Source organism: Betta splendens, chromosome 3 (assembly GCF_900634795.4).
Source record: "Betta splendens chromosome 3, fBetSpl5.4, whole genome shotgun sequence".
Classification (NCBI taxonomy): Eukaryota; Metazoa; Chordata; class Actinopteri; order Anabantiformes; family Osphronemidae; genus Betta; species Betta splendens.
The window spans coordinates 1,634,775-1,655,734 of record NC_040883.2 but is presented as its reverse complement, the minus strand read 5'-3'; the positions used below and the strand labels follow the sequence as shown (position 1 = coordinate 1,655,734).

Genomic DNA, 20,960 nt, shown 5'->3' with positions numbered 1-20,960 from the left:
CCATTCGTTTCCAGGGCTCCACACGTCTGCACCAGAGCAGTCTGTGTCGTCTGCAGCCAATTAGCTGCTGATGCTCGCGTTCACTAAAATCATTAAAGCCGCTGTGAGGAAATCCCACAGGACCTGACTGGAATTGTTATGAACTGCTTTATGATCAACTGAAGAAACAAGCAGGAGCGAGCACAGTCTTCATCAAACAAAGACTCATCAAATCAAATGTTTATCCAAAGCACAGGGAGCTTTAATTTAAGTACTTACTGTAAAATGAATTTAAACTTGGAATCAAAAAGACTTTGATTTGAAATTATCACTTTCCAGTGAGGTGCAAAGTGCTACTGAAAGCGTGAGCAGGTAGGACTGTACCTTCACACCAGCGTGGCCTGCGCCTCCCGCTCTGCAGCGAATACCGTGAAATTAACCTTAAACACAATAAAAGGTCAAAGGATTCTTTAAACGCTGTATAAGTGCTGAGCCATGGTGGCATTTTGGCTGTTACACGTTCCTTCTCAGAGCCATTTCCCCAAATTGACTCAATCTGACAGAGTAGGAGCAGCCTTTGATTTCCCAGTGTTAATAAATTATTAATGGTACATTAGGACATTTTATTTTAGAAATCTCAAGCTGAGCGTTCATCCGCTGTAGAGGAAAAACTGCATATTCAGATTTTTACTTCAGTTCACTTTTATTATTTGAGTCCTGAGTCACCGTTTTATCTCTTCTTACATACAGTACAGTAAAGGAGCAAATGTATGAAAGCTCAGAATGAAGGTTGACTTTAAACTATTTATTACCTAGTAAATGCACCACAGCCTCATTTATTCCGTCCAAGGTGTTGGACTGTGTGTAAGAACAGACCTGAGGTTTTCAGCCCATTTACAACAAACAAACGCAGGTCGCAGCCCTGAGGCCACGATGAACAGAACGCAGCTGAAGCAGTTCCTGTTAGAATGCAGAGCAGTCTGTCTGCGGCAGAGAGCGAAGGGTTAACGAAGGGTTAACGAAGGGTTAACGAAGCCCCACCACAGCGATGGCACCACCACCGGCCGCTGGTTCCTCCCAGAGCTTCAGCCGCCTCGGAAACGGCAGCATCAGCGCCTCGTCGTGTAGACGGTGATGCTGTCGGGCTCCGTTGGGGGGTGGTTCTGTGGGAGTTAATGGAGCCTCGGAGGCGTGAGGGCCGTGGTGTTTGACAGAACCTTGCTGCTCAGAGCGGCTGTGGATGGAGACGACAGACTGTGTATGCGTCTGCTCCAGGAAGGCGGGGTCTAATTAACCGTCTGATGTCAGAAGACCCCAAATCCTTTAAGACTTCAGAACCTCACTGGATCCAAAGGATGCAGAGCGTTGCTTAAACCCAATCTGCATCACATGTGCAACTTCCTCCCGTCTGTTTCCCCCGAGGTCCAGAAAAGTGCTTTTCAAAGGAAAATGCGCATGGCGGTCAATAAGTGCATCCTGATAATGACCTCAGCCGATCAATGGAAAGCATCTTTACAGTTCTTATTTAAAGCCAAACACACTGTGCCCTTTTCTGTGTGTTTGCAGCTAATCAGACTGAATTACCCTTAAACACAATAATAGCTCAAAGGATTCTCAAAAAGATTCAGATAAGTACGGGCCATTATGGCATCCTGCCTATTAGACGCTCCCTCTCTCAGCCATTTCCCAAATTGACTCGCTGATGAAGCCAAAGCAGCCTCAGATCTCAGCCACAGCTCATCCACATATTAACACTTATTTTCCTCAATGTCTTAACCCGCTGAGATATTTCACCACACTCCAGTGTGAGCATATCCTAATGCTAATTAATTATTAATCACACGCTGGAAAATGATCCTTCACAACTTTCAAACTAAACTATTGAGTAAAAAAACTTTGGCTTTTGTTAAATCAGCCTCGAGTCACTACGGCTGAAAAACTGAACCGAGCCTCCAATCTGCCACATTTTCCACATAATAAAGACCAACTTGTCAGCACGCTTAATCTTTTTAAACAGTCTTTGTGATTCGAACTGAACTGAAGCAGCATTTTCTTATTCGGCAGCAAGAAGATGCAGCAACACTCACATCCTCAGATGAAGCAACCCTGAGCTTCACAAAGGACCGAACAGTAAACAAAAAATATGGATTTGTTAATTTAAAGAACAAATCCTTTCTCCACTCTTAGAATTGATTCCACTGTGTGTCTGACAAGTCTTCTTACACAAACAAGGCCCCGTTTACCTCATGTACTGTACAGTGTGTATCACACTATGAATAATGTGCTTTCCTTATCTGGGAAAACACACAGAGCTTCAAGAAAGATGCTTTTCTATTGAGCAGTTTTAATTAAAAGCAGGTTTAACATTAAATGAAACACATGACATGTGAACGTAATCCAAAAATTAATTAACATCCTGGTAAAGATTTATTTTAGTTTGTTCTAAATGCAGAGACAAACAATAATTGGCCAGTATGTATGAAAATGGCATCACCAGGTGAACTCTGATGCGTTTATTTAAGCCGCCTCCTCTTCCTCCCTTTTTGTAACTCGGTTTCTGTCTCGCAGTGAGGCCTTCGGAGGACGATTGCTGCATTAAATTGGATTATTTGGATCCATTTCCTGAATATTACAGAAGGCGAGTGGTAATGTGCCGCCTGTTCCTCCGTCCCCGTTCAAACCACGGCACCTTGTGATATCAAGTTGACATCAAGGCAGAGCTCATTTCCAGGCAGCGCCGCGCAGCAGAGCGGAAGCTGCCATGAAGCATGGATCAGCGTGAACGCTTCATAATGTATGCAGATTTCCCACAGCCGCACAGGCTTTTCACTTTTTCATGGCTTTTGTGCTCTTCGGTTTCATGTGAAGCGTGTTTATCTCATCTGTGGGAGATTTAGCCGCTTCTATTATTCACGTCCCGGACGAAGCTACATGATCCCATCAGAGCCAAACGCAGGAGGACCAGCAACAAGCTGCTCAGTTCAGCCTCAAGATAAAGTCATTTGCTTTTGACGACTAAAGCGTATGTCACATCTTTGATCAGTCGTAAAACACAGCATGTAAAATAATCAGGGCGACCTGGTTGTGGAGCTCTCAGCCTTTACTCCCCTCCATCCTTTAACTTCCTTAACTAAACAACTGCTCCTTGTTCCCGGCTCAGCAGAGCACGGCGGCTCTCGGAGCCACTTCATCCACCGCTCTCCAATGACAGCGACGCAAAAACAAGCCCTGCTCATCTGACTCACGGTGGCGCTTAAAGTCACACGTCACTCTGCAGCCTGATATAGACCGGGGACAAAGGCGTGGAGGAAACACGAGCTGGCAGCCTCCGGTTGGTTGCCACGGCAACGGTAGCCTAGGTAGGAAAAATAGAAGCTCAAAGGACCTGTGGCCGAACGCTCCACCCACTGGGGGAATTCACAGATATGAGCTGGCAGCCGGCGACATGTCGACTCACATGAACCAATCCAGGTATTTAGATGGGAACCTGCAATAACGAGGCGCTAACGTTGCTGCCGCTCCGGCCGTGGAACCCCCCCCCGGCCTCTCCCAGCGATGCCTTCGGGCGTGTCGCCGTGGCTGGCAGGTGAAGGGGCAGGTTGAGCAGGTTGCTCCCTGAATGCCTGAATGCTGCACTGGGCCCTCCTCCCTCGCTCCCGTTTCTCTCTCCAGCGCCTTCGCTCATTCAAGAAGAGATTTGTTTTCACCTGTGCACCTGTTTTGATCCGATCCAGCCCAGAAAGGTAAGGATTCACCGGAGAAGGCTGAAATGTGAGGCTCAAAAAGATTCTAATGACAATTATTTTCTTCATTTAAACCAGTAGGAGCCCCAAAAAGTGTGTGTTTAAAATAGTTTGTCGGTTTTCTTCACTTTTCCTGATTTGAACAACGGAAAGCGTCGACGTCAACAAACTTAACTTTAACTTTCAGAGCGACTTCGTTGATTTAGGATCACAAGTGATGAACTAAACTACTTCATGTAAAGAAAATACAAGGTACAAAGCAGTTAAAGAACCTTTGTTATTACATCAACTCCAAAGTTCAGTTCTATGTAAGAATATGTAACAACAACAAACAGACTCAACTGAAGACAAAAGTAAAAATGTTTTCACCGAATGACGAACGGCGTCAAATCAGGAGTCAGAGTGAAACTTGGTCTGATGGTGTCTGAGCTTCATGTCAAAACACCTCACTGTAATCCACAGAACATTTGAATAGGACTTAAATTACCATCGCTCGTTCCAGCTTATTCACAGGTGATAAGGACCATATATTTAGATTAAAGTCACATAATTAGTGTGTGTGGGCGAGTGTTTACAGGAAGCATCTCTGTGGTTCCGCGTACGCGTCCTTGTGGGACGTCGGCGTCTCGGCTGCTACAGGCTTTCGCTTCAGGGCGCAGAGGTCGGAAACGCCACGCGCTTATTTTTACTCCTAACAGACAGAATGACATCACACAACAGGAAACACAGGTTTCAAATCATTACACCGCTAACACATCAACACGCGGTCAAACAGGTGCCCAGTGTTTAGAGTGATTTAAATCGGTGTTGAGGTTGTGTGTTTGTGCAGATGGAACGACAATAAAAGCTGATTCACAGCTGAGACGTCATCAATAAAAACAAACGTATCGCCCTCGGGCGAAGACACAGTGAAAGGTTTAATGGGACTGAGCTGCAGCCGGTGGGAACTCAGGTGCAAATGGAAACATGTAGTTCAAGATCTGAGATTTTAACGAGACCCTCAGCGTTCTGCAAATTAGAAACAAACCTTTATTCTACAAGCTCAAACTGTGTCCAGGAGCTTTTATTAATTTTACAGCCGGCAGGAATGGCTAAAGGCACATTCCACTGTTTCTATGGCGACAATGACATGAATCAGGGCCAGGGTGAGTGCAGGATGCTAACGTTCTTTACGGTACGCTCCCCTGCTACGTACAGTCGTAGAAGCTCACACCTGAACCTGAGCCTGTGATTAAACTCTTGGCAGGTGAGTCTTTGACTGGGATCTAGTGAAGACGCTAGCGTCTTCTGCCGCGTTCCCAGTTGGAAGCTGTGATCTCAGCGTGAATGAAGGGCCCGGTTTCTCCACTGTACGACTGGTCCGGCCTGTTCCCTCCCTGCGTCTGGGTGGATTGAGCCATTTTCTTTAACGATGTGCTCCCAGTGATGTAAACATAAGCAGTTACATTGATCCAGCATTCACACAGCGGGTCGCTCCATCACAGGCCACAGCTTCTCCATTCACTCCACACAAGCAAGTGTGGACCATAAAGGAGCTCGTTCAAATAGCCACACTTCAACTTTCTTATTTGGAATCAGTACAATTATATGCAGCAAAGTGACGACAGTAAAAGTCTATGGAAGTAGACTGGGCTTTCAGTGATGCCTCATAGTCATTCAGGACGTGGCACCTGCAGTCATGAATCCAACGTTGGGACAAAGAGCAACATGACACCTCATGTTCACACCAGAACCAGCAGAACGTCACCAGGACTGTGTTGTGTGTAGTTTCAACAACAGCTGCTGTTTCACAGATTTAACTGAGCTCAGATCAGTTACATCACTGATCGTAAGCATTAATTGAGGCGCAAGGAAGTCTTGGATTTCGTTCATCAGGCAAACAGATACTTGATCCATTTGTTTTGATGATCATGAGGTGAAGTGAACATGTGACCAACATTTGGCCTCTTCCATGCTGTGTTTCAGGAAACTAAAAGCCGAGCGGCGATGGAGCGTCTGCTGAAAACCGCCGTGTGGCTCCTCCTGTTCGTCCAGCTGGCAGCTCAGACCACCGACTCTCCAGGCCGCACGCTGGACAAGGCCTGGCTCCGCGAGCCGCCCAGGAAGCTCGGCCGTGTGAACGGCACCACCGAGGAAGAGGACGCGTCCAGCATGGACAGCGAAGGAACCTCTGGCTTCACGGTAGCAGATCCTGAAGAAGAACTCAACGTAATTGCTCAGAACAGCAACACCACGGATCAAGAGGTCGCCGAGGCGACGGCGCCTCCCGCTCCCACGGCTTCAGTTCCCGCCAACACGAGCCTGGTCAACGGCACAAAAGACCACACCTCCACAGCGCCGCCGCCCACCTCGGACCCCGAGACCAAGAACTCCACTGGGCTTCCTGACTCGCAGCCGACCGCCGTCGCTCCACAGGCCAACGCTACCCGAGCGCCGGCGTTCACCAACAGCACAGAGCCCAACGGCACCAGGGCAGCGACGCCCGAGCCCAACGGCACCAGGGCAGCGACGCCCGAGCCCAACGGCACCAGGGCAGCGACGCCCGAGGCCAATGGCACCTCCACGCCGTTCCCCCCGGAGACGACCGCTGCGGGGCCGTGGACCTCGACGCCCACGTCCGTGGACACGCCTGCGAAGGCCAACAAGACGGACAAAGACGCCGCCCTCGGAGAAAGAGGTAGAGTTTGAGCGGCTTCCTCCCAGCACGCCTCAGTCTGACCCACAGGTACTTAGGAAACACATCTGCGTTCTGTCCATTCTGTCCGGGCCTTTAGAGACGCTGACTAAAGTAAGAGAGGCAGTGGCTGCTTTTAGGCGCTCAGATGTCGCTGCTGATTGTTTTACACGGCTCTTTTCCCAAAGCACTAAGCTGCATCTTTGCCCCATTGCTAACAGACAAACGGCCCTTCTTCCTGAGGAGCCGGGTGGTTTGGGTTTCAGGTGCCACCGATGTGGCTGCTGTGACTGAAGGGGTCCGTTACCAGTACCTTCTCACAGCACAATGGAACCCTGTTCAGTAGAGAGACAAACATGAGAGCGGTGGTCAGAGACCAGGGTCAAAACGCTGCCTCTGTTCAGGGCGTGAGATCTGTTTCAAATGACATTTTCCTGCAAACATACACAAGCAGACTCGCTGCTGCTGTAACACGGCACCAGCGAACAGGGCCCTTAAAGATCCGGCACCGGCTCGGCCTTAAAATAAAACACACCGCACGGGCGACGTGACAGCAGGACATAACATTAACAAACGACGGCAATAAACGCCGGTGAAACCGCAGGAAAAACAGAGAGAGAGCGCGGCCGCGAGAGACTGTGACAGCGCAGAGTCCAGATAAACACAGAAAATATGAGCCGCTTCCACCGCAGCGCCGCCGTAAAATGAGCCGCTCACCGCGGCCGCCTGTCCGCAGCGCGCTGCCGTTTCCCGCCATTTCATCAGCGTTCTCCATAGAGACGTCACCGAACAGGAACCCGGACTCCCCCGACACCAGGAGACACGATGCGACTCCACTCATTCCAGCCACAACCGAAGTAAAATGCGGTTCATAAGGAGAAACCACCTCCACTGTTTTATCTCTGCTGCTGCAAATTACAGCAAGCGAAATGAGGAGTGAGAAAGTGGGCGAGATGCAGACGGAGCCTTTTCCACATAAACACGGCCTCTGAATTATGCATGTGATGAAATATGAACGAGCCGACAACACGAGCACCGTCGCCGGAAAGAGGAGGAACCGGCGCTGGGTTCTCCGTCAGATGAAGGCAGTTTGTCTAATGGAGAACCCAGTGACGGTTTAACAGTCACTGGGTTCTCTGTCACAGTCAGACAGCAGCAGTTTGACCGTCACTGGGTTCTCTGGCCGCCGTCAGCGGTTTGACCGTCACTGGGTTCTCCATTAGACAGCAGCAGTTTGATCGTCACTGGGTTCTCCGGCAGCTGTCAGTGGTTTAATTGTCACTGGGTTCTCCGTCACATCAGACAGCAGCAGTTTGACCGGCGCTGGGTTCTCCGTCAGCTGTCAGCGGTTTAACCGTCACTGGGTTCTCCGTCACATCAGACAGCAGCAGTTTGACCGTCACTGGGTTCTCCGTCAGATGGCAGCGGTTTAACCGTCACTGGGTTCTCCGTCACATCAGACGGCAGCGGTTTAACAGTCACTGGGTTCTCTGTCACAGTCAGACAGCAGCAGTTTGACCGTCACTGGGTTCTCTGGCCGCCGTCAGCGGTTTGACCGTCACTGGGTTCTCCATTAGACAGCAGCAGTTTGATCGTCACTGGGTTCTCCGGCAGCTGTCAGCGGTTTAATCGTCACTGGGTTCTCCGTCACATCAGACAGCAGCAGTTTGACCGGCGCTGGGTTCTCCGTCAGCTGTCAGCGGTTTAACCGTCACTGGGTTCTCCGTCAGATGGCAGTGGTTTAATCATCACTGGGTTCTCCGTCACATCAGACAGCAGCAGTTTGACCGGCGCTGGGTTCTCTGTCACATCAGACGGCAGCGGTTTAATCGTCACTGGGTTCTCCGTCAGACAGAAGCAGTTTGACCGGCGCTGGGTTCTCCGTCAGACAGCAGCAGTTTGACCGGCGCTGGGTTCTCCGTCAGCTGTCAGCAGTTTAACCGTCACTGGGTTCTCCATCAGATGGCAGCGGTTTAACCGTCACTGGGTTCTCCGTCAGCCGTCAGCAGTTTAACCGTCACTGGGTTCTCCGTCAGTTGGCAGCGGTTTAATCATCACTGGGTTCTCCGTCAAATCGGACAGCAGCAGTTTGACCGGCGCTGGGTTCTCCGTCACACAGGAGCAGTTTGACCGGCGCTGGGTTCTCCGTCAGCTGTCAGCGGTTTAACCGTCACTGGGTTCTCCGGCCGCTGTCAGCAGTTTAACCGTCACTGGGTTCTCCATCAGATTGCAGCGGTTTAACCGTCACTGGGTTCTCCGTCAGCTGTCAGCGGTTTAACCGTCACTGGGTTCTCCGTCACATCAGACAGCAGCAGTATGACCGTCACTGGGTTCTCCGTCAGATGGCAGCGGTTTAACCGTCACTGGGTTCTCCGTCACATCAGACGGCAGCGGTTTAACAGTCACTGGGTTCTCTGTCACAGTCAGACAGCAGCAGTTTTACCGTCACTGGGTTCTCTGGCCGCCGTCAGCGGTTTGACCGTCACTGGGTTCTCCATTAGACAGCAGCAGTTTGATCGTCACTGGGTTCTCCGGCAGCTGTCAGTGGTTTAATTGTCACTGGGTTCTCCGTCACATCAGACAGCAGCAGTTTGACCGGCGCTGGGTTCTCCGTCAGCTGTCAGCGGTTTAACCGTCACTGGGTTCTCCGTCACATCAGACAGCAGCAGTTTGACCGTCACTGGGTTCTCCGTCAGATGGCAGCAGTTTAACCGTCACTGGGTTCTCCGTCACATCAGACGGCAGCGGTTTAACAGTCACTGGGTTCTCTGTCACAGTCAGACAGCAGCAGTTTGACCGTCACTGGGTTCTCTGGCCGCCGTCAGCGGTTTGACCGTCACTGGGTTCTCCATTAGACAGCAGCAGTTTGATCGTCACTGGGTTCTCCGGCAGCTGTCAGCGGTTTAATCGTCACTGGGTTCTCCGTCACATCAGACAGCAGCAGTTTGACCGGCGCTGGGTTCTCCGTCAGCTGTCAGCGGTTTAACCGTCACTGGGTTCTCCGTCAGATGGCAGTGGTTTAATCATCACTGGGTTCTCCGTCACATCAGACAGCAGCAGTTTGACCGGCGCTGGGTTCTCTGTCACATCAGACGGCAGCGGTTTAATCGTCACTGGGTTCTCTGTCACAGTCAGACAGCAGCAGTTTGACCGTCACTGGGTTCTCTGGCCGCCGTCAGCGGTTTGACCGTCACTGGGTTCTCCATTAGACAGCAGCAGTTTGATCGTCACTGGGTTCTCCGGCAGCTGTCAGCGGTTTAATCGTCACTGGGTTCTCCGTCACATCAGACAGCAGCAGTTTGACCGGCGCTGGGTTCTCCGTCAGCTGTCAGCGGTTTAACCGTCACTGGGTTCTCCGTCAGATGGCAGTGGTTTAATCATCACTGGGTTCTCCGTCACATCAGACAGCAGCAGTTTGACCGGCGCTGGGTTCTCTGTCACATCAGACGGCAGCGGTTTAATCGTCACTGGGTTCTCCGTCAGACAGCAGCAGTTTGACCGGCGCTGGGTTCTCCGTCAGACAGCAGCAGTTTGACCGGCGCTGGGTTCTCCGTCAGCTGTCAGCAGTTTAACCGTCACTGGGTTCTCCGTCAGTTGGCAGCGGTTTAATCATCACTGGGTTCTCCGTCAAATCGGACAGCAGCAGTTTGACCGGCGCTGGGTTCTCCGTCACACAGGAGCAGTTTGACCGGCGCTGGGTTCTCCGTCAGCTGTCAGCGGTTTAACCGTCACTGGGTTCTCCGTCACATCAGACAGCAGCAGTTTGACCGTCACTGGGTTCTCCGTCAGATGGCAGCGGTTTAACCGTCACTGGGTTCTCCGTCACATCAGACGGCAGCGGTTTAACAGTCACTGGGTTCTCTGTCACAGTCAGACAGCAGCAGTTTGACCGTCACTGGGTTCTCTGGCCGCCGTCAGCGGTTTGACCGTCACTGGGTTCTCCATTAGACAGCAGCAGTTTGATCGTCACTGGGTTCTCCGGCAGCTGTCAGTGGTTTAATTGTCACTGGGTTCTCCGTCACATCAGACAGCAGCAGTTTGACCGGCGCTGGGTTCTCCGTCAGCTGTCAGCGGTTTAACCGTCACTGGGTTCTCCGTCACATCAGACAGCAGCAGTTTGACCGTCACTGGGTTCTCCGTCAGATGGCAGCAGTTTAACCGTCACTGGGTTCTCCGTCACATCAGACGGCAGCGGTTTAACAGTCACTGGGTTCTCTGTCACAGTCAGACAGCAGCAGTTTGACCGTCACTGGGTTCTCTGGCCGCCGTCAGCGGTTTGACCGTCACTGGGTTCTCCATTAGACAGCAGCAGTTTGATCGTCACTGGGTTCTCCGGCAGCTGTCAGCGGTTTAATCGTCACTGGGTTCTCCGTCACATCAGACAGCAGCAGTTTGACCGGCGCTGGGTTCTCCGTCAGATGGCAGCGGTTTAACCGTCACTGGGTTCTCCGTCAGCCGTCAGCAGTTTAACCGTCACTGGGTTCTCCGTCAGTTGGCAGCGGTTTAATCATCACTGGGTTCTCCGTCAAATCGGACAACAGCAGTTTGACCGGCGCTGGGTTCTCCGTCACACAGGAGCAGTTTGACCGGCGCTGGGTTCTCTGGCCGCCGTCAGCGGTTTGACCGTCACTGGGTTCTCCATTAGACAGCAGCAGTTTGATCGTCACTGGGTTCTCCGGCAGCTGTCAGCGGTTTAATCGTCACTGGGTTCTCCGTCACATCAGACAGCAGCAGTTTGACCGTCACTGGGTTCTCCGTCAGATGGCAGCGGTTTAACTGTCACTGGGTTCTCCGTCACATCAGACGGCAGCGGTTTAACAGTCACTGGGTTCTCTGTCACAGTCAGACAGCAGCAGTTTGACCGTCACTGGGTTCTCTGGCCGCCGTCAGCGGTTTGACCGTCACTGGGTTCTCCATTAGACAGCAGCAGTTTGATCGTCACTGGGTTCTCCGGCAGCTGTCAGCGGTTTAATCGTCACTGGGTTCTCCGTCACATCAGACAGCAGCAGTTTGACCGGCGCTGGGTTCTCCGTCAGACAGCAGCAGTTTGACCGGCGCTGGGTTCTCCGTCAGACGCCAGCTGTTTAACCGTCCCACCTCCTCCACAGGTTTCGCCTCAGAACCGCCCAGGAACAAACGCTACGCGCAGTGGGCCGCGGTGCTGGGGACCATGCTGGCCGTGAGCGTGCTGGGCCTGGTGGCCTACGCCGTGCTGAGAAGCAGGCGCCACAAAGGCTTCTCCCACAGGAAGCTGGTGGAGGAGTACCCGTCAGACCCAGGTACGTAGACGGACCCGCGCCGGGACGGGGAACGCTCCGATCGATGGTTGATGAGGTTCAGATCTGATAACGTTCTCTAACGTTGGACGTCAGGTTGCAAAGAGTCTAAAACAATGAGAGTTTTTTTGATGTGACCTTTAGTTTGGACTTGATGTGCCGCGTTCATGCTAAGCTAACCGTATATTAAGGGGTTATTAACAATGCTAGTGATTTATCTGTCTGTGAATCTGAACTTACATGAACGCTCCCATGTTTTTCTGTCCCACTTCTATCACAGCGTCAGCCTTTTTAGTATCTGCTGGGATTTATTGTTTTCGTTTGTGGAAGCTGAAGCAGAAGCTGGAGGCTGGAAACCCTATCTCTGTGTTGCACTTGTTATTTCGTGGTTAAGTGTAATTTACTTCCTCAGTCTTCCCACTCAGCAGCAATCTGTGCTGTTTACTGGTACCGCGGTGGGTGCTTTCATGCGTCTGCTGGACGAAGCCGCTGCTGGGCGCAGTCTCAGGGAATTCTAACCCGTGCATAGCGTTAGTGGAAATACAGGGCATCGCTGTGTGTTACACCAGATTACAACATTAGACCCATAAACACTGAACAATAATAGTAAGTGTTGAATTACAGCGGCAGTAAAAGTGCTTTATGGGCCGTTGTTCCTTTAGTAGCAGTTCTGTTGCAGGTCAGAAGGAAGCAAACGCTCCATTAACGCAGGAAAACAGGAAAATCCAGCATGAAGCACACAAACGCTTAATGTGTCTGCACCTCGTGTGATTCACAGTCCTCAGACTCGACAACAGTGAACCTCTGGACCTGAACTTCGGCGGCTCGGCCTATTACAACGCAGGACTCCAAGGAGACAGCATCCAGATGACGAACTTTCCAGGACGCCACTGAAAGCGGCCGACCTCATGAACTGTCTTCCTGCCCACTGACATGAAGTCGTCGTGTAAATAAGAGAATGCTGGAAGTCCGACTTGTGGACAGAGGTTCTGTAGATTCGCTCTCACACGTATGATTTCACACTGTGCTGCATAGATTTACTGAAGTAGAACGTGAACTACAACGGCCACATTTAACCTTCAGCCATTTGCGTATGTGTGCTGCCAAAACATAATCATTTACATCCTTAACTAACCGATAACCTGCTTCGCTGTCAATGAAGACCTTCAAAAAATAAAGACACGAAAGAAGAAAATACTAAGAAAAACAAGTGTTATGGCTTTTGGTTTAAGTTGATTCCTCTTGTTCTAGTAGGACATTTTATATTCTAATAGGGTCAAAGAGTGGAACTAGGCCGCGCTTCTGCAGCTGATTTTCTGTTCGTCAGTAAAAGCTGAGTAACCGATCGGGGAGTGGACCTGCTGAGGCACCGAAGCCCACGGCCACAGCGAACAATGGCAGCGTCCGGATCAACTTTCACCCGCTGTTCACAAAGGAATAAATGATATTAGATCCAAACTGTGCTTCCCCATGATCCACCGATTGGAAATGAATCATCAAACCAACAACGGGTTTATTTATCTGCCGCAGCGACGGAGGCAGAGCGAGGCTGGAGCTGCTCGGCTGCTCATTAACCCAGGGTTTGAGATTCAGGAGGGGAGCGGTGCATGAGGTCCTCACCGCTCTGTAGCCACAAATACAACATCCTGTTCAATCTTCTGACCTCCAGTTGTCCAAACAACGCATTCTGCTCCTCAACAGCAACGTAGGCGCGAACAGCGTCTTCAGACCCGTCTGACTTTAAGGAGCCGCTGCCTGGTGTGAAAAGCTCCAATAATATTTCATAATTACTGTTTTGTAGCTGTACAGGTGAAGGAAAAGCCTCCAGAATTCATCATGGAGCTTTGTTGTTTCTGAATCTCTCTGCTCCGTGATTACAGCTGATGTGAGACGTGAGGCTGGACGCTGCAGCTTCCTCGCTGTAATTTCATACATCAATCAGTGCGAGAAGCATTTGGTTAAAGAATTGCAGTGATTACTGAACAAATAATGAATCATAGGAGACGTCTGCATGTATGTTCATCACAATTTCCTGTAAAATATTAAAAGGACTAAACCAAGGATACGGAAGTTGTGCTCATTTTGTGATTTGACACAAAATTGTCACATAGTTTGAGAGTAAAGTATGACATTAAAAAACACACACACACACACACACACACACACACACACACACACACACACACACACACACACACACACACACACACACACACACACACACACAGCATTAACACATTTGAACGAGCAGCTTTTTTCCAGTCATCATCAGAAACTGCTCCGTGGACAGATTGTGCCTGTTTTAATTAACCACAACAGTTTAGCAGATGATTGTTTGGCAGGGTTCTCAAATCAATTACCTGACACCAAAGTCCTTGTTAGAGAATGTACATATTTCACTGGGGGTGTACGCAGGTTAATTTACACGTCCAGCTGCGTCACATTAATTCCAGTGAAATTAAACGATTGCTATCTGGATTGAGGCTACGTCAGATGTGTTTCTGGCTAAATTCATTTTCATCAGGCTGGAAGTGAAGCGAACCTGTGGCTGCTGCAATAAGAAGTCAGGTGAGTCTATACGACAGTTAATGCAGTTTTATGGTCAGAGGTAAAGAAATCTGTTACCGATCGGTAGTGTCATTTAATATTTCACTTGATGACTGTGACATCAGCGCAGTTTACAGTGGCCCCAAGCTCATACATGTGTTCATTTAAAAAACTAAACATCAAAAGTCAATAGTTCCTATATAGTAAAGTATAAAGGTAAAAAGTTCAGATTTCCTTCTGACTTCATTGACTTTTATGCAGTGCATGTTGTGTAATGATGTTATTTTCAGAATGAAAATAGTCTCTGACATTGCAAAAGATCAAAGGCATTTGTTTCAGTTTGTTCTCCTTTTCTCCGTGATGGAGAATATTGATATTAATGAATAGCATACGATGGAAAAAGCATGTCGGCGCTGGGGATAAATCTGTGGCACATCCTAATAACCCTCAAATTCCCTGCTTATACTTAATAAGAGAGGAGCGGCGAGAGCGCTGGCATATGGAAGCTGATGTGCAGCTGCTGTTGCAGCCACTGCTGCCAAAGCGGCCTCAATAATTCACAGCATGAAACTGTGGTAAAAGAAGGAACAGCTTGACGTCCAGTTTGACAACACGCTCAAAATGCACGAGCAGCTCGTCTACCTGGCACACGCAGGCAGCCACATCTGAGTCTGCGACAGACAGACATTTATTAACGCTTGCTTATTTTTCAGATTTGCATGTCAGTTGCCTGCGACACGAATGAGATAAAAACAATAAATGTGTGTTATTCTGGAGCCACAGTAGAACAGGAGAAACAGAGGCTGCACAGCTCCAGGACTGACGTCTGTCTGCATTCACACATCACAAATGATGCACAGAAATAATATATAATAATGTTTAGAATGAACTTAAAGGTGATGATTGAATTTATGTAAAATGACAGTGGATTCTTCCCTTTTTCTTTGTACTGTTAAACTAATCACATCCAGCCTCTACTTGCACAAATGAAATAAAAAACTAACCTAAAGTCAGATTAAAAGAAAACAACACAGATATTTTTCAGAGAAGTCTTTCCTTATGAGGCCAAACATTCGTGTCAGTGCACACGTTTTCAGGATAATCTTGACTGGATTCTGACTTAATTGGGCAAAGTGAGTTTGGAGCGAGTCGACAGGGAATTAACTGTTTTTTGCATTTGAAAAGCAAACCTGCTTCTGCTCAGACTGTTTGAAAGCTGAATGGGATATGACAGAGGTGGAAATGAGGCCAAACAGCAGGTTAACATTCTCCCTCTGTCTCTGCGGCTGATGCCCCGTCACTGGTTCTGGCTGCTGTCGGGTCACTGGAGTGGATCCGAAAGGGCAGCGTCCTCTGACGGAGACGCTCGCGCCACAGGTAAACAGAAGGTTTCCAAATATACAGATGAGCCGAGGGAGTGATATTTGCATAGAAAAAAATAAGCAAGGTTGTGCTGTCAGTTATGCAAACGAAGACGCCTACAGTCCTGCAGAAACCTGAGGAAGGATAATGGAAGCAGGACGCTGTACACGAATACCAATGTGGCCGCAGTTAGTGGAACGCAACGCGCTGCAGGATGAACAAAAGGTCGACACAGAGGCTAAAGCTAAAGTAGTGAGTAAGAGATGAACGTTTGCCCTGGATGCAGCCAACAGGAGCCGAACCAGTGCTCCTGCAAGACATGAAGAGGAGGAGGAGGAGGAGGAGGAGGGGGCGGCAGCCGCCTGCTGCCTCGACGCTGCACTCACAACTCTGCTTTCAGTCCAGTAAAAGGCTGGAAGGCCAGAAAAGCAGCTGCAGGCATTCATCAAAGCCTTTTAATACGTCGAGCACAAAACCAGACATCCTTAACATCCTTACATTGGTTTCAGCTCCTTCAGCTCCGAGCATGAATCCAAAAAGGTCAAAGTCTAGAAGAAAGTAAAGTATTTAGGTCTATTTGGATTAAACCTGTGTCTGAGGTGAACCACTGATTCTGGTCCATGTGTCAGTGCAGTGATGTCTTCATCTCATGACCGTAAACCTGTAAATGTTTCTCTGAACGGATGAAACGCTCTTCACAATGTTTTTTATCTGAATGAGAGCAGCACCTACAGTGAACGCAGAGCAGGTCGAGCAGCTGTGAATCAGAGGAGGCACCTTCTGAGCGTTTTTAACTGGAAGTTAACCAGTAGCTGTGGCGCTGACACACTCAAACCTGCAGCCGCAGGTGCTGCCCAGTCCAGTAACCTGAAGCGATGCTGGACTGGGCTCCTCGTACTGGCCTCAGCTCATCCTTTGCTGCTGATTAAATAAAGGGCTCACATTCCCAGTGTTCCCAGTGACAGACAGGAAGCTGACGTCCTGCTCCTCGACCGCCGCCTCCTCCCGTCTCCTCCTGTCTCCTCCCTCCTCCTCCTGTCTCCTCCCGTCTCCTCCCGTCTCCTCCCTCCTCCTCCTGTCTCCTCCCTCCTCCTCCCGTCTCCTCCCTCCTCCTCCCTCCACCAGCGCAGCGACTCTTTGTTTTGAACGGCTTGTGTGCAGTGGACAGATGTTTCCACTGTGGCTCTAAATGGGCAATATTTACATCATCATCGCTTAAATTGACCTCAGGGAAAATGCAAATCTTAGCTCAAGAACAAATGCTCCGCTTCAACGCTCCGTTCAAAACGTTTGTGGGAGAGTCATAACTGATGCAAACAGGAAACAGCCGTTCATTCGTCATTGTTGAGCCTCGACTGTGACGTAGAACCAAACTGGACTTGAAGGCAATAAAGCCGCAGGCTGCAGACTGGCAACGCAGGGAGAAGAGGGTGAAGTGGACCAGCGACGGACGAAACCGGGCAGAACGCTGCTGTTTGGACGGAACCGGGAAGAACGCTGCTGTTTGGACGGAACCGGAAAGAACGCTGCTGTTTGGACAGAACCGGGCAGAACGCTGCTGTTTGGACGGGTTCCAGCTCAGAGGAAGCAGCTCCTCCTCAGAGTCCGCTTCATGAAGCTCAAAGGTCTTTGAGTGTAAACTGGATTCATGTTCATTGGACACAGTAGAATCACAGCAGTGAATCAGACCAGAATCTGCTCCTCAGCCCTGAACGCGGTGCTTTGTGTGTCTGTCATTAAACATGACGCTACACAACAATCAGTAGATGAAGCAGCTCCTGGAGCCGCAGACACTCATTTTCTGCCTCTGAAAAGTGTCCAAAGCAACTAATTTACACCTTGAAATGAATCAATGCCAGTTCACTCCTGAGATTGCGGCTGTCAACTGCTGCTGGCTCAGAGCTCGTGGACCCGTTCACGCCTCGTCTTCCTGACAGCGTTCTGGCAGACGGGCCACTAACAGAACCCAGAAGAAAATAACAGGAGGTTGGTGCCAGTCGAAGAGCGTCTTCAACAAAAAAAGGGCGTTTCAGCGCCGACGCAGACGCAGACGCAGGCGCAGACGCAGGCGCAGACGCAGGCGCAGACGCAGACACAGACGCACGCACACGTGCACGGGTCCTGGCGAGCGCGAGCAGGAGCCGCTGACGCACAGAAGATCTGAGACGGCAGAAGTGCGAGGCAAGCAAAAAAGACTGCCTCTGGTTCTCTTCATCTTCCTCAGCAGCAGTCAAACCCTGAATCCACGTCTGAGCTGAGGGGAAAAACGGTGCCGTTTGATCTAACTTGACAAACTTTACATGCAATTAGCTGCTCTGCAAAATAAATGCAGCATATTCAGATTAAAAAAACACTTGGAGACGAACACGGAAGCAGACCCTCGTTCTGTCAGGATTTTAAACGGGCTGCACCTAAACGTGCACGATGACACGAGTCAACAAACGGATCTGAAGGTTCGCACCACAGTAAATTCTCAGCAGCTGAGAATGAAACAGCAACTGGGCCGAGCCAAATGTGATGCAGGGAAGGCGCTACCTCAGCATCTCACCACCGGCTCAATGAAAAATGCGGCGTAGCATCGTACAGGATGAAGTCAGGGGGGAAAATGTGGAGCAAAAGTAATCAATTATCACACCTCCCACCACATTCCCGGCCCCGGCCCCTGATTATTTAAGGGAATTAACTATCGATCAGTTAAGTGAGTGTGCGGCTAGCGGCTAGCGGCTCAGCAGCACCACTGTTGACTCACCAGCCTCCACACGGAGCTGGTTAAGCACTCGCCACTCTCCGCTTGGCACCTGACGTGAGACTGAGCCGAGCCTGGACTCGACCGCCGCTAATTATGCGCCGGAGCAGGCGGCCGGGAATCAAGGTCAGCAAATGTTGAGGAGGCGCAGGGAGCTCGCGCCGTATGGCTGCTGCTGCAGCGAGGAGCAGCCGGAGCCCCGCGTCCGAGCGCTCCCACTTCATTAGAGCCATTATCATCAGGACGTCTGATGGCGGCAGAGCGAGCGGCCGCGAAGCCCAGTCATTAGCAGCACGCGCTCCAGACGAGGCGCCCGCGCGGCCTCGGATAATTCATGCGTTCATGTAACCACATAACCTGAGTTCACTGAGCCGGGTCCAGTTCAGCTGCGTAACATTAGAAGTCTGAAGCTAATTTGTCTCCTGCAGCGAACAGGTTTCATCACGTGAACGTGAACGGTCCTCATTCCAGCGCTGGGAAAGGCAGAAGCGGCGCTGCCGGAGCAGGAACGGGTCCGACGGTGCCTTCAGCGCAGGCGGCACAAGCTGCCGGTCCAGTTGTTCCAGTGCCGCAGCAGCGCGTAGGAGCTGGTTTCTGCTCGATCGCAGCAGCAGGAAGCGGATGCAGCAGGAAACGGATGCAGGCGACGCCGAACGCGGGCGCTGCGGCGGCTCCCAGCGAGGCCGCGCACCTCCAGACGCTCCATGCTTTTATTCTGAAAATCCCCACACAAAGCGTAGATCTCAGAGATGCGGACAGTCGTCAGCTGTGACTGACTTTTATTTGCATGAACAAGGTTTGAGCGTCTCGTGGTTACGTGGAGCCTGCAGACGCTTCAAAGCAATCACGCCTCAGTTTGTCTTCAGGACAGAAACGCATCCGAGTGGGAGGAGACGCAGCTGAATGTTGTGTTGAGGCAGGTGATTCACGACGGAGCTTCCTTAAGACAGGACGTGATTACATGCTACATTACAATGCAGCTCATTACTGCTTATCGCGAATTAATTACATGCCTTTCAGCCGAGCTAAATTAAAGGCGGGTGCTCAACGCAAAGACTGATGAACGAGGTTGCATTTGATGAGCTGAACGGAGGCAGGAAGTCGTCCTAGAGCTCAGTCTTTTCCAGGCGACAACCTTCTTTTATCACCTTTGTGGTTTTTATCCAAAACAGTGAAAACGCCTGTAAACTAAGGGTTTCATCCAACATCCTCTGCTGCTCAGTGATCGGCAGGGAGGACACGGTACATTTACTGCGCCAAGGTGAAAGCACTGATGATGATGAGACCACTGAGAATGCAAAGACATAAAAGGCACCGCTTTATGAACCAGAGTTTACTCCAAAAACAGCGAGGAGCCATAAATTCTACGACGAAGTGTAAATACTTTCACATTAACCCTAATTACAGGTGATCGTTAGCTGCCGGAAACAAGGAGCAAAGTCTGCACACAACTTTACCAGCACATGTCAATGAATCAGCGGCACCAAAACATCCAGCGTCAAACGGGACACGTTCCACAGGCCGTTCACCCAAACGGGCCCCGGTTCGTTCCAGTCACGAACCGTCTGTGGCGTCGCCTCAGGTCACTGAACAAAAACCAGCCCAAAACGAGTCCTGCTAATTGGAACTTAACGAGAGAAAGGAGTGTTCACGGCAGCGTGAGACGGAGCTCTTCAATCAGCTTCAATCACCAGTGTTTTTATCAGGACCTTCATGTCGCAGCGCTGGAACAAAGCGAGAAACGAGCCAAATGAACGGGTCAAATGAAAGGCTTCGATAATAAGAGGCCGGTTCTGGAAACACCAGAATCATTCAGAATGCGGCAAAACTGAGGTGGAAACACTCCCACCAATCAGGAGAAGAGCGCTTCAAGACCTGGAATTAGATATGAACCGTTCGGACGTGTGAACGAAGAGCTGACGGCTGAAAGCGTGACGCGAGTCAGAACCCGGCGCCGCCCGTGTGGGTCCAGCCTTCAGTCACGCTGCCTGATGCTGAGGCTGCGTTGGCGACTGAACACGCGTCTGCAGCTGCTTCAGCTTCGTGTGCCTGAACCCAGGAGCGGCTCACGGCTGCCAACACCGGGCTCTCCGCTTTGACTCGCGTCCCCGATTCCCCGAAGGCGTCGGTTTGGGTGAGAGGAGATCGACAGGAACACAACAAGGAGAGAAAAGACAACAACACTGTCGCTGTGAAGAACCTTTAACCTACGACTTCCTGCAATACAAAAAACAGTCCCAACAGGTATAAAACAACAGTGATTTGTCAAAACTATAGGTGGAAATGTGTTTTTCTATTAATTTGCTGCACTTCAAATGATTATTATTAAAAAACAGGCTAATGTAAACGCATTCATCATTTAGTTTATTACTTGCATCCTTCAGACCTGATAACGTGCTGAGTACTTGTACGTCTGCGCAGCGGCGCCTTAAATGGAACCTTTTCAATCCTATTCACCTGCTTTTGCTTCAAGGTGCAAATCAGATTTCTATGATTATTTGTCTGATCAACATGCAGCATCACTGAACAGCTTGCAGCAAATCACACCAAGATGCAGCTGGAGGCTGAGGTTCTGCAGGTGGAGGTCCAGGACCGGCCCGGCCCAGACGCACATCCAGCACCACCATTCCAGC

At 50.2% G+C, this 20,960-nt stretch overlaps 2 protein-coding genes across 3 annotated transcripts in view; one reads left to right on the top strand and one right to left on the bottom strand.

The window, feature by feature from the left end:
- The window catches only part of bbox1 (butyrobetaine (gamma), 2-oxoglutarate dioxygenase (gamma-butyrobetaine hydroxylase) 1), a 95,043-nt gene that overhangs the window by 30,275 nt on the left and 43,808 nt on the right, over positions 1–20,960 (bottom strand). The gene's annotated exons all lie outside the window — the stretch shown is intronic.
- Positions 3,430–13,733, top strand: muc15 (mucin 15, cell surface associated). Of its 2 annotated transcripts, none has more exons than XM_055507577.1 (4): positions 3,430–3,750; positions 5,688–6,399; positions 11,505–11,675; positions 12,451–13,733. In XM_055507577.1, exons 2-4 carry the CDS (start codon positions 5,709–5,711, stop codon positions 12,564–12,566), a joined length of 978 nt encoding a protein of 325 aa, XP_055363552.1. In that variant the 5' UTR covers positions 3,430–3,750; positions 5,688–5,708; the 3' UTR covers positions 12,567–13,733. The 2 variants fall into 2 exon arrangements, with proteins under 2 accessions (XP_055363552.1, XP_028999357.1); XM_029143524.3 differs by having other exon boundaries at positions 3,432–3,722.

Coding starts and splice junctions, on each gene's coding strand:
- muc15 (XM_055507577.1), top strand. CDS start 5,709: ATGGAGCGTCTGCTGAAAACCGCCGTGTGGCTCCTCCTGTTCGTCCAG. Junction 6,400..11,504: donor CGCCGCCCTCGGAGAAAGAG/GTAGAGTTTGAG, acceptor CCTCCTCCACAG/GTTTCGCCTCAGAACCGCCC. Junction 11,676..12,450: donor GGAGTACCCGTCAGACCCAG/GTACGTAGACGG, acceptor TGTGATTCACAG/TCCTCAGACTCGACAACAGT.